Below are 13,904 nucleotides of genomic sequence, written 5' to 3' on the forward strand. Positions count from 1 at the left end.
GACTGGCTGTGGACATAGACAAAGTCAGTTCCTTCTGTGTCCTAACCACCAGCCTATAGTTAATTACATTGAGAGCCCACCACCAGCAAATTTATCGCAATAGGAGCTTTCCTGCCTTTATTTATTTCTTCATAGATAGTGATGAGAAACAATACTTTTAAGCAATGATTAACCACAGGAAGTTTATATTTTAATTTTTTTCAAATTAGTTCAAGAAGAGACACTTGACCACAGTCACATAGAAGTGAAATTAGAATCTCTGATTCTCAGTTCTGTGCTTTGTCCATCTATCACTGTTGTGCATAGGAAAATGGCATCTCTACCACACTTTTACTACAAGCAAAATGTTGAAGTCCACTGTAGGTGTTAAGAAAGCAGAAGACCCAATTTCTCGTTTTCTCTGTATCATTTATGTGAGTCTGGAGTGGTTACATGACCCACTAATCTGTAAAATGTAGATAATCCTCTTGTTTTTCTCTGTCAAGGTTGCAAAGTTTGAATGAAGCAAATAGGTGAGCACACCCACAGGATTTAGAGCAAAAACAAATTTGATATGAATATTCACCAACTTCTCAGAGAAGGAAATTGAATGAATAATTTGAAGGGTATTGTTTTCTTTGATCCAATCCATTGTATAGAATGCTTGATGAGGCATTTGAACAAGTACATTCAAATTCCACTCTTGTCTCTATATAAGCGAATATATTACATAAGCCTTCAGCATTAGTTAATTATTTCTAAGGTGAGTCTAATAGGGTAATGCTCACATCTGGTAAACATCAAATGAGTTTTCGAGTTTAATTCAGTTCCTCAGGCAATGTGCTGTCACCTTTCCAGGCCACGGTATCTACCCACACACAGCAAGCACCTCCTCCCTTAAAAGCATACATACTCTGCCTTGCACAGGCCCCTCCCTAGGGACTCAGTGAACCCCAAACAACAAGGAACTGAGTGACTCAACAGACAGTTACTATTAAAGAGAAAGGTGGAGGTGACTTTTTTCGAGGGTGTTAGATGAGAGAACTCATAAACTGTTTGAAGGTAATATAAAAAAATAAAAATAAAAACAAAAAGCAATACTTCTTATGAGTGATCTTTCTGAATTCCTGTCCAAGAATTCATCAAAATCTCTAGTCTTTTTATTGGGCAGTCTGAAAATCATTCCAGAACCTACTGGACACTAAACACTTTACCACTTCCAGCCTTTCCCTGTGTCTTACTGCTTGATATCTCTTCTACTTTTCTCCAGAGCTGAAATCATTCTTGTCCTGTTTCTCAACAGCCTTACTTTTGTGGCATAACTATAGGAGAGGGCTATTTTCTTCCTTAAGGAAGTGGTCATGGGGAGAACAGTTGGAAAATTACTGCCTGCCCCATCCATTTCTCTCTTCCCACTTAGATCTCAGCTTTATGATCCTGAAAGAAAAGCACAAAAATTAACTCCTAATTTTCCATGTTTAGAAAAACAGATGAATCACCAAAAAAGACAACAAAAATTACAGTAGAGAAAATTCAACAAATCGCTTTGTTTCCTGTTGGAATACAGTTTTTAAACACACATGCACGTGCGTGCTCACACACAAACACACACTCACAACTCGACCTTGTTGATCATAGCCTGGCATTTGCTCGTGTAGCATTTAGGTTTATAAACAAGAAAAGATTTATGAACTCTCTCTGGTTTTTCTTTCATTCTTTCTCATTATGTCCCAAGTTTTCAATTCTACAAATATTTTGATGAAACTGACACAGGTGCCTTAAAATTGATCAGAAATCATAATATACAGCCTGTTCATTGTTATATTGATTAATATTATTTTATTACGATGAAATAATCATCATCATATTATATGCTATATTTAAGTTTTTATAGGTGCTCAGTATTTGAGACAATGGGACAAAGTTTAATCTGTGAGTCCAAGAGTTAAAACAAACTCAATATTTATTTATGATTACTTTAGGCCAGTCTACATTCTGGTTTACTCTCACCATGTTTCCATCCAAATTACAAGCTTCTTTCTACCAAGGAGTAGTACTACTTACTGTTAGAGGTCCACTTTCTTGGTCTATGCTAATGATAAAAGTCTCTCCAGCCATGTTCTTGGGCTCAGTCCCTGAATATATTATATTCTAAAAAATGACAGGCAAATGATTATACTCAATGTTTCTTCTTCCTGAAAATACCCCCATTTGCCCCTAAAAATTATAGCCTGAAAATATAGTTCCAAGAATGACTTTAGAAAATAGTGCAATATGCTCCCAATACCTTACAAAGTCAGGTATATGCCTCAAACTTGAAGTTGGAAACGAAAACATCTCATTTATTTCTAACACTAAGAATCAGTAAATAAAGTGGGGATATTGCCACAGAAACATCCATTCATATTTCCTCCACTTCCAACAGAAATTTTAAAATTCCAGGTGTAGAACCACAAATAAAGCAACATGAAAAGAAAGTATTAAAAAATACAAGGAAAAGGGAGTATACCATATTTTATCCAGAACATCTTACTGAGGAGCTGTATTATTTGAACCTGGAACTTAGCTTTGAGCCTCCTAGAGTACAAGTAAAACAAGTGAACAATCAGAAATGCAGAATGATCACATTTAATTCTCTAAATTCTATTAAATATATGTATGTATATATGTATATATGTACATACGTACATATATTATAAATTCATATCTTGTGATAAAGGGGGAAATGAATGTATAAGCAGATAAAGTACTTCACCAAAAGGTGCGCACAATGTAGATATATTAAGGGCTCTAGTTTCCTAGTCTGAGTCACGTTCTAGTAGCTTCTACACAGTCCTTCTGGCAGATGAGTGTGGAAGAGAGCCAGGCCCACACAGTGAGCAACCTTCCTTTCGTTGGATGCTCTTCACAACCTGGTCCAGAGGAAGCTGTGCGGAAGGCACAGCAGCAGGATCACGGCACAGTGATGCCACAGGCTCACCCATCTGCAAGCACATTCATTCTGTCATCTGGTTCTCACAATCAGGAGCTTAGGATGAATGTCATCATGCTCACTTGGTACAAACATATGACACACTTAGATCAAGGTTATACAGCTAGTTGCTTTATGACAGAATTGAAATTAATTATTGAATTTCTGTTTTATAACCCACTCCTGTTTACGTACGAGAAGGTAGAAGACGATCTATGAGTTGAATGTGGGTTTTTTGTATTTTATTTTGGTCCTTAAGATGTACCTTTGGAAACGATTTTAAGAACCCTCTGTATAAAGAGGAATATAAATTCAAAGAGTGAGGAATCAAAGTGCTAGAATGAGAGACAAGAGACAAGGCAAGATTCCAGAATAATAGCATTTGGGGGGTAGGTACTGGGAATTGAACTCAGGGGCACTTAACCATTGAGTCACATCCCCAGTCTTATATTCTGGCATTTTATTTAGAGATAGGGTCTCAGTGAGTTGCTTAGTGCCTTACTTTTGCTGAGGTTAACTTTAAACTCACAACCCTCCTGTCTCAGCCTCCTGAGAGTAGAATAGCATTTTGAAACAGTGGTATTTTAGTTCAAACTTTTTTATTTTTCCCCCAGATAAGAGAACACCAGAAGTTTAAATGATTTTCCTAAAGTTAAAACAGTTATCTAATAATAGAATAGCCATTTATTAATGATCACATGTTGGCCAGTTTTAATCCCTGGATAGCTACCGTACTCCATTCATTTTAATATTTCTTCTATGGCCTAAATAATATTAGCTCAAGAAAGACAGCTTGATTTTTACTTGATTTCGATATAATCACAAAAGTTACAATCATTTTTTTTCTTGAAAAAGTATATTCTACTAGCTTTCAGAATTGATAGTCCATTGTATTAATTGCAAACACACATACACACACACACACACACACACACACACACACACAGCTAAAGAAGTAGAAAGGAAATGTTCAGCTCTAGAAACGGGATATCGTGGAGCTGCAAGGAACAAGATAGTCATTAGATATAACTCCTTTGCAAATTTATGGGTCTCTGATGCATGGACCAAAGTATTCACCTAATCTTTTCTGGACCCAGGGACAGAAAACTCAATATCTACAAAGACACTTAGAAAAAAATAAACCTGTGACCAATAGAGTTTCTTCTAGAACCCGTGCTACTATATATCATGAGTCCTGGTTCTGTTTTCTGGAGTTGCACAGAGTAACTCATTGCTTTGTCAAAGGATGACATTTTACTACTTGAAATCGGTGATCAGATTCATTTAACCTCTAACCTACCCATCACCCCTGCCTCATCATCTCATTCCTTCTTGAGACTAAATCTCTCTACTTCCATATGATTATATAATTAGATTGTTAGTTCCCTAAGGTTTATGATCATTGTTAAATAATTCCAGTTTAACTGGAACATTGAGTGGGAAGCAAGATTACAAAGCTCTGAAAACACACATGGGATCTAAGACTTGGTTTCATTCTGAAAACTGAGGAACAAAATAGCTTCATGCCCTTGAGCTTTCCACTAGAGAGGAGCAAGGGGCTCTCCCTCTCACTCTCTAGGAGGGTGGTGCTGGTCTTCCCCACAGGAAAGGAGCAAAGAGCCCTGGACCATGATGAGCATGGGAGGGGATTTGTTTTATTGTTTGGGGAGAAATGAAGATCATTTCAAAGAATCTCTATGTAGATGCAAACATTTGTGGCACTGCAAACATTTAAAAAATCACTCTGTGAGCTCTATGGAGAATGAGCTTGTCAAACCCAGGGTCTCAGAAGTCTCCAAACTGGGACATAGGCAGAGAAAGATGTGAAAGAACAATCAATTGTGGCCAATCTAGTCTTCTCTCAATTTCTGCAGGGAAGTGAGAGGAAGGTCTAGGTTGGTTACAGCTGGGCATATTTCAGTCTAGGATTGTCATTGGCAAAGCATGTTTTTAGAAGAAAGCAATGAATTCTTACTCCTTTAAATAAGCTTTATTCTTTATATATTTTATTAGTTCGTTTAATTATTATAATTATACATAATAGTGGGATTCATTATGCCATATTCATACATACACATAACATAATTTGATCAATCTAATTTCCCAGTCTCTTTCCTTTCCCTTCCCTTCTCCCTCTCCCTGATCCCCTTACTCTACTCTATTGGTCTCCCTTCTATTATTATTTTTTAGATTAGTGCATTATATTTATATATAATGTGAGATTCTTTGTTGTCTATTCATTTGCACATGGACATAATTTGTTTGACTTTGTTCACTTTTACAGGGATATAATTCTAGTCCATCCTCCTTTTCCCAGGATCTCTTAGGAACAATTATGCTTCAGGATGAAATTCATAGCAGTTCCTACGTTTGAGCCACTGAACTCTTCTGTACTTCTTGGTTTCTATGTTGAGTTGGATTTGAGGACTTTGGGCAAAAAAAAAAGTCTATATTCAATATTCCTGATCCTCTACACCTTTTATAACTATCCAAAACCATCTATTTTTCAATTATTTGTCCTTCCATCTAGAGGAAAGTGGCTTAAATATACTGATTTCATTTTGAGCATGATCAATCTTTCAATGTATCTCACACTCTATTTGAGGATAAAAACATCCACACAATGAATTTTTTTTTATTTCATTTCACAGTGGAAAACTGGTCTTACCTTCTTCCTTGTTGAAATCATCCTTATCTTCTGAGAAGTTTTAAGTCACTAAAATCTCTGCAATTGCCACTGTATTTGCTTGTGACTGCCCTTAACACAAAAACTCATATGCATACTCACATACCTGCATTGTACTGTGCTCCTTATAAACACATATTCATTAGTGTGCTGTCACACATTAATTCTATTCTCTCTCTCTGCCACTTTTTCTATCTCTTAAGTCAGAGTAGACTTGGACTCTGCATCTTGCAAGACAGGGAGTTGAGCTGACACATTAAATCCAGACATCTTCAGAGAACAGGCCTTCCTGGTAATTTTCAGATTCAGGTGTATCATCTAGAGTGATCTCTTATAGTAAAATCTTAAAATGGCATGAGAATTAATATCACACCATATATTTGAATTCCCTTCTTCATGTGGTTATATATATGTAAGTGAGAAAGAAATCTCCACTGCAATTGAAATTAACCAGATAGCTGTGTCCCCTCACTCCCTCTACTGCTTTGTGACAGTGCTTATCATATGCTCATAGAAGACAAACTATTTTTAAAAATCTATGAAATGAAAATTCTGATGCATCAGTAATAAATGAAAATGATTTTCAATTCCCCCTTGCTTCCCTTCAAAATAATAAATAATTAAAAATTGGCCAAATCTCCTTTTAGAAATATCTGAGGTTTTTATATATATATTTTTTTCACTCACCATTTTCTTAGTGATAAAACTTTTCCCTGCCTTGTCAGGAATAGCTTCCTTGCACTGAGAAAGGAGAAGAAATCATACAGACTGGGAAGAAGAGGACATTGTTCCTTAGCCTAAGAGAGTTGCTGGTCAAGTGTGGTGTCTGTCTCTGCTGAACTTGAAGGAGACCTAAATGGGGCCATTTGTGCTTCTGCCTGCCTTGGAGCTTCTGGAAATAGAAGGAACCAACTCCCTTCCACCCAAAGGAAACCTCCCAGGGGACACAGCCTTCAGGAAAGTATTTGGCCTTTTCAGGGCTCAAGGGCATCCTAGGGGGAATACTGGAGGAAGAAAAGCAAGCCAAGTTGAATCTCAAGGCAAGAGGGACTTTAGACTGAAAATACACTGCTCCTCCTTTCCCAGGAGACTCTAGGGAAGAGGCAAGTGGTGGGGGGGAGTGTGTGTGTGTGTGTGTGTGTGTGCGCGCGCGCGCACGCATGTATCTCTTTCTCTTGCTGAGTAAAAAGTCTCAAAAATAATAAGGTCCTCTGAGAGAAAAAAATATTACTATAATCCAAGTCATTCAGAAAAGAGAAATGGTATTTAGCCATCTTTCTTTGGAGATTCAAGTACATGAGCACACAGGTATACAAACTTCCAATACTCAGATATGTGCCTACCAGCATCAACTCTACATAGCTAACTCATGAATCAGTAACTCAGTAGATGTGAAAAATAAATGTGCATTCAAATGATATCTGTATATTCATAAAAGAAGTAAGAACATGTATATTCTATTATCTACAAATAGTACACATTCAGAAGCATACAAAGGTATTAAGAGGAACACTACAAGGTGGTAAGACATGGGAGTGGACAATAACATCTTATATGTGTTGCACACATGGGTTAGAATGCCTGCACACCCAGGAATCTTAGTTGTAGAACTGCAGATCCAAGACTACAGTAGACAGGCTACACATGTTTATAGGTGGAACTTCCAATCACTCCTCATTATTTTCCAACTTGATTAACAATTCCAAAAGGAAGTTTCACCCACAGAGAACTGGGATAATCTTTCTTCTTTCCTAAGTAGACTCCTAGTTCATTATTCTTTAGTGTTATTCTGTAGGGGCCTGGCCATTCATTCCATAAACATTTACTGAGTGTCTTCTAAGTATTGGGAACTGTTCTATTCATTTGTCACTAATCCTTTCACACAGTAGCGTAGGTATTTGATGATACATTGCTAGAGAAGAACAGAGTTACTTTATATTAGGTAGAGGGGAGTGAAGGAAGGGGAAGGGATATGGGGGTAGGAAGGATAGTAGAGTGAAACAGACATCATTACCTCATATACTTATATGACCGCATGACTGATGTAATCCTACAATATGTACAATCAGAAAAATGAGAAATTATACTCCATTTATGTATGATTTATCAAAATGCATAAATGCATTTTACTGTCATGTATAACTAATTAGAACAAATAAAAATGTTAAAAGAACCACAACCTTATCTGTTATTCAAATACAAATGAATAGGAAGCAAGGGTTAATCATTGAAATTTAATCTATTTTCCTAACATAGAGAAGGAAAGTGTGATACATACCACTCAAAGAGGTAAAATGCAAAAAGGACATGAATTTGAAGAAAAATGTGGATTTTTATTGCTTGTTGTCCAGATCTGGAATTCTCAAATTGCTTCTTCAAGTATGATATTCTTCATCTTTAAAAGGATATACTAACATTAACACAAAAGTTAGTATTGAGTAAATAGCTCAGAGAATGGACTATGACACTATAGTCCTAAGTTCGAATTTCTGGCTCAGAAATGTCCTACCTGTACTACTTTAGGCAAGATACCCTGCTCTCTTTTTATTAACTGAAAAAATATAATGAGTAATTTTTTTTTTTTTTTAGAATTCTTGTGATGAACATATGGGTTAATGTATATAAGGTGTTTAGAACAGCACCTTCTATGTGAATAAAAGCTCTTATTTATAAATATCATGTCTAGCTAATAGAAGATCATCAGGGAAAAGTTAATTTCTAATTTCCTCTGAAATATACTTTCATATGAACATAAGAATCCTTGGCATTTGGGAAATTTCTCATATATTTGAATAAAATAATGATGCTATTTTCCATTAAGTGACCTGTGTTAGCAGGCTTCTCTTCTCCATCAAGAGAAGTTCTCATCTTTTCGGTCTTTATTTAAACTAAACATGGAGCTCACAGTATGCAAATTCCTAAATGAAAGTTCTGTTTATTTAATTTGGAAAATTTGGTGGAACATAGGAAGGTTGAATCCCTTAAAATTAATTTAAAAACTCTTGGACTAAGAGTTCTCAGTACCCAATTTGTTGTTTTCTAATACAGTATATAGTACTTAGCAGGCAACAAGGGTATATATTCAAAGAAGAAATATTATTTTATTTATATGATATAATAAAGTATATCTTTAATATAGAATAATATATGGAATAGCAGAAGAACCTGATGGATTAAATACTATCATGGGAAGATTTATGGACAAAACTAATTGGTAGCTCAGATTTTGTCTTTTAAAAGTCTTAGAAACTGCTATTATGAACTAAGAACTGATGTCAACGGAATGTGGTCTTTTCTTGTTATAACTATTTAACTTGGTACAGAAAGTAGCTAGAAAGTTGAGTACTTAAAGTGAAAGGGAATTTTGTTTGTTCTTTATTGTTTCCTCACACAAAAGAAAATAATTGTTAATAAAGGATTATACTGGGGAAAAAAACTTATATACTACACCTTTGAGTTGAGTCTGAAAAAGTACAGTGCATAAATACCATAAAAAGCATGACTCTAGGTAAATATTCTGTATGAATATACACGTACCTTTGGTGAAGAAAAAGACAGAGCAAATTTTAATTGAATAAGTTGAAGTTTAGTGCAGAGACTCATTTTTTCCTTTGTGTTAGTATTTTATAATTATTTCTGAAAGTCATGTATTATCTATTTCCTCTCTTAAAAAATTTTGGGACTGATAACCATGTCTATGATTTCTATAAAGTGTTTTGTGAGTAAAATACTCACATAATTTGTTTCCTTTTTAAATGCAAGTACATTCTTAGTCAAATGTGATGGACAGTGTTACTATTTTAAGTTTAATTTTATTTAAAAAGTCATGCTGAGCTGGACTGCATGCTACCCTCCCTTATGGCTCTCTGGTTAAAAGCTGGCTGCACTGAGTATACATTCAAAACTGAATCAGAGCCGGGTCAGGTGGCCCACGCGTGTGACTCCAGTGACTCTGGAGGCTGAGGCAGGAAAATAGCAAGTTTGAGACCAATTTAGCAAGGCCCTAAGCAACTTAGGGAGACCCTGTCTCAAAAAATATAAATATTTTAAAAGGGCTGGGGATGTTGCTTAGTGAGTAAGCACCCCCTGGGTTCAACCCCTGGTACCAAAAACAAACAAACAAAAACCAAAAAAAAACGAAGAGACCATGACATGACAAGAGTGGTACAAATAGCATTTGTAGAGGATAGCTACAAATGTCCAGCTCTTACTTCTGTAATATGCAGGCAAATATCTATAAGAAGAATAAGAAACATGAAAACTAGGCTAAAATGGCTAAAGCAAGCATGAAGACCATTATTTGACATTCTAGCAAAGATTTGTGATATAGTCTGATCCTTGTTAAGAGGTAAAGAGGAAGGATTTCACTGACTCAACCCAATGGCACCTCAATACAATATCAGATCATGTAATTGAGAATGCTAACTTTCTAACCAGCTTGTTATCCTCTCCAAATAGTTCCAGGGATGCTTGATACAGAAAGCACATGATACTGCAATGACAAAATGATAGTAATGATGGGGCTTTAAATTCATTGAATGCTAAATGTATTATATCCCAGAAGGTCTTCCTAAGCTTCACTGGACAAACACATGCATTTGATGCCTGGCATTCAAATCAACTTCGAGAAACATAGGGTAGGAAGCACTGCATCCCCTCAGGGCAGCAATTAGCAGTTTCTCTTAAGGGGAAAAAGGCCTAAAAACAGACAATTCGCAAGATTCTGTCTTTCAAGATCACAGCTGAGCTGTGAAAATGTGAAATTTGCACAAAGGAGGGTGGTAGAATCCACCTTATCTTGGAATCCTCAAGCCCCATAAAAGCCAGCATCTCTTGCAACAGTTTCAAGGGCATCCATAGCTTCTGGAATTCCCTGCAAAAAAGGCCAAGTTATAAAAATAGTTGAGCTATTACTTCTCATTGGACTTTTTTATAATGTAAGTGTGTATTCTCTTCCCAGTCCAGAGGACATGTACGAGTCACAGGTAATTTGTATCATAAGCAATGTTGCTTAGCAACATTTCCGGGAATCAGAAGTGAGAAGTTAAACCTAGTTCAAATTTATTCACAGAGAAAGAGAAAAGAGTTTCAAAACCTTTTGCTCACACCCATATTATTTATTTAATATTCGAGTACATGAGGTAGATATTATTTTCATTATAAAAAGAAGAAATGCAGAGCAGAGAAGTAAAGTTCTTTGCCTCTGACAGTATAACTTTTTCATGGTAAATCCAGGAACAAACTGAAATTGGTTGCTTCTAGGATCTGAACTCATATTGATAAACTCCATCAAAACTCCATGAAGGAAAATGAGAATGTGATGTAAACTGAGTTATACGCAGAGAAGTTTCTAAGACTAGAAGTTTATGAAAATAAAGCAACTTACATTGTTTGAATGACAGATTATTTTGGTTGTTTTATTTTAGATACTACAAATCTAAAATTATTATTGATCAAGTGGTATTCTATTCCTTCCAAAGCCTGGCTAAAATAGGCAACAGTGCACTAATAATCTGCATTTATTGGAATTTGCTCAACTGCATATTTATTTCATTTTTTATGTATCCCATATCTTAGTAACCATTGAATTTGTTTCAGTGTGTTGAAATTTGGGTAAATGAATCTAGAATCTGGATATAATATCTCTGAATGATTCAAACAATTTTGCAGAACTCAAGGGAACTTGGTAGAATATCTACAGTTTAGGCTATGAACCTGATTCATCTCATTCATCACAGAGATATCTGCATCTTCTCTATGGTTCTCAAATATTCTCTCTTATTGAGACACTCTCTGTTCATATCTTTTGTCCAGGGACAAATTTTAAACATTTGATAACAGTATGACCCAGACACCAATTAGTTAAAACAGATGAAACCTATAAGGCTGGAGAAGAATCTTTTTGAAAGCTTTCTAACACACTTTAGCAATTACCTATTTGATATCCAATCAGTTAACCGGTTTCATATCCCCTCAGATCCAAAGAGATGAAGAGGGTATTTAGCCATATTCATTGGTACACAAATGACTAATACCAAGCAGTGCTATGCTGACTTTCAGTGGGATATCAAGTCTACAGAGATAAAAGTATTTATCAGATGACCTGAAATTTTGGGGATGATTGTGCAATTTTGCATTTTCTCATGAAAGTTGGATTTAATAATATGAATTTTCAAAATGTCTTTTTTCATATTAGGTGTTCTCATGTACAAAGTAATGAACTTGGTTTGAAGTAGGAAAAATGAAACCATTTATTAAATAGGATTTCCTAGGAAGTTGAACACAATTATTATTGGTGGGGTTACAACTCAGATATACTCTATTAGACTCTCCATTGGTATTCTGGAATTCTTCATTTTAACCAGAAGCTAAACCGAACTTAATTTGGAAACTCCTGTACAAAATCAATAGCTTATTAGGCGATTCCTAGACAGTATTTAGAGAAACTGTAGACTATTGATACTTATATTCCCTTTTAGCCCACTCTGCGACTCCTTGATGAGGTCCCATTAACACTCTGTTACTTTCTCCCTGCCTGGATCTGCCACACGTCAGTCTGGACCATCCCTAGGATAGTGGCATCTGCCCAGGACTGACTTTTGGAAGGCATCCTTCACCTCCTTGTTTCTCAGGCAGTAGATGGCTGGGTTGAGGAATGGCACGATGACAGTGTAGAGCACAGAGATGATTTTGTTGTGGTTGAAGGTGTACATAGCTCGGGGCCGCGCATAGGTGAAGAGAGTGGAGGAGTAGTAGATGACAACCACTGCCAGGTGAGAGGCGCAAGTGGAGAAAGCTTTGTGACGTCCTTGGGCGGTTGGGATCCTCAGGATGGCAGCAATGATGGCAGCATAAGATGAGATCACAGCCACCAGAGGGAGCAGAATCATCACCAACGCCAGCAAGAAGTCCACCAGCTCTGCTTGCTCCCTGTCAGAGCAGGTAAGGTTAAGCAGTGGGGAGATATCACAGAAAAAGTGATTGATGATGTTAGGTCCACAGTAGTAGAGTCGGGAAATGAACAGAAGCTTCATCATGGAGCTGAAGAATCCGCTTCCCCAAGAGGCAGCAGCAAGACGAGTGGCAAGGCTGGAAGGCATGAGACTAGGGTAGCGGAGAGGATCACAGATGGCCAGGTAGCGGTCATAGGCCATCACGGCCAGCAGGACACATTCTGTGCAGGCTAAAGCAATGAAGAAGTAGAGTTGAGTCATGCAACCCACGAAGGAGACTCTACCTTCCTGGGTAAGAAAGGCTCCCAAGAGGCGAGGAATGGTAACATTGACATACCAAAGCTCCAGGAAGGAGAGGTGGCCAAGAAAGAAGTACATGGGGCGATGAAGGCTAGGAGTGAGCCAGATGGTAGAAATGATGAGCACATTCTCCAACAGTGTCAACAGATAGATTGAAAAAAAGAAGACAAAGAGCAACAGTTGGAGGGGTGGAGATGTGGGGAAACCCACCAAGACAAACTCTTCCACATGGCCTCCACTCAAATTTCTCATGATTTCTGTCCCCTTGAGTGCCTGAAAAGGTAACAGGGAGAGAAGAAGGTTGAAAGACAGGTGGCTCAAACCTCTAACATCTCCTCACAGACTGTAACCACTGAAGAAAGTCTGTGGTATAAAATACTATCAATTATTATTTTATCATTTTTTTCCTTCATTTTGCTGTTTCATCTTTCATTTCCAGGCAAAGGTCCTCAGGGTTGATGACTGAACTTAACTAGAAATCTTAACTACAGTGTTTTGATTCTTGTTGTTGTTATTGTTTTAATCCATGACATGCTCTTCTCTCACTCCCTCGGTAATACCAACACACTCCTGAGCCCTATAGCATCTTCACTCATATTTGTTGAAAGAACCAGTGTATCAAAGAAATTGACAGCAAACTGGAGGTTGAGGGCTTATCTCTTACAAAAAATTTACGAAGAAGTTGTAGCTCTAAGAGATTTTTTGAGCTGTAGACAAAGCAACATAGCAGAAAGAAGGTTTGAAAAGTGTTCATTCACAACTAGAGAAACAATTCAGAATAGAGATTAGGAAACTCTTTTTCAGAAAAGAGTACATTTTCCCCATTCATTAACATCTACTTTTTCAGTACGTTCTTTGTGCCAGAGTTAGACTGTATAATTTCTGGGCCGGTGTGTTGGGTTAAAAAAATATCCTGCATACTGTGTACTGTAGTTTCAGCTACTCAGGTGGCTGAGGCAGGAGAATTGCTTGAGCCCAGGAATTTGGGATAAGGGTGGGCGACATAGTGAGACCA

At 36.9% G+C, this 13,904-nt stretch overlaps 1 protein-coding gene across 1 annotated transcript; it reads right to left on the reverse strand.

Moving 5' to 3' along the window:
• Nucleotides 1-12,187: 12,187 nt before the first annotated feature.
• On the reverse strand, nt 12,188-13,141 carry OR6P1 (olfactory receptor family 6 subfamily P member 1; the record flags this gene model as incomplete). Its single annotated transcript, XM_079102457.1, has 1 exon — nt 12,188-13,141. One exon carries the CDS (start codon nt 13,139-13,141, stop codon nt 12,188-12,190), a length of 954 nt encoding a protein of 317 aa, XP_078958583.1.
• Nucleotides 13,142-13,904: the final 763 nt, after the last annotated feature.

Source organism: Sciurus vulgaris, assembly GCF_902686455.1.
Source record: "Sciurus vulgaris genome assembly, chromosome: 1".
NCBI classification, from domain to species: domain Eukaryota; kingdom Metazoa; phylum Chordata; class Mammalia; order Rodentia; family Sciuridae; genus Sciurus; species Sciurus vulgaris.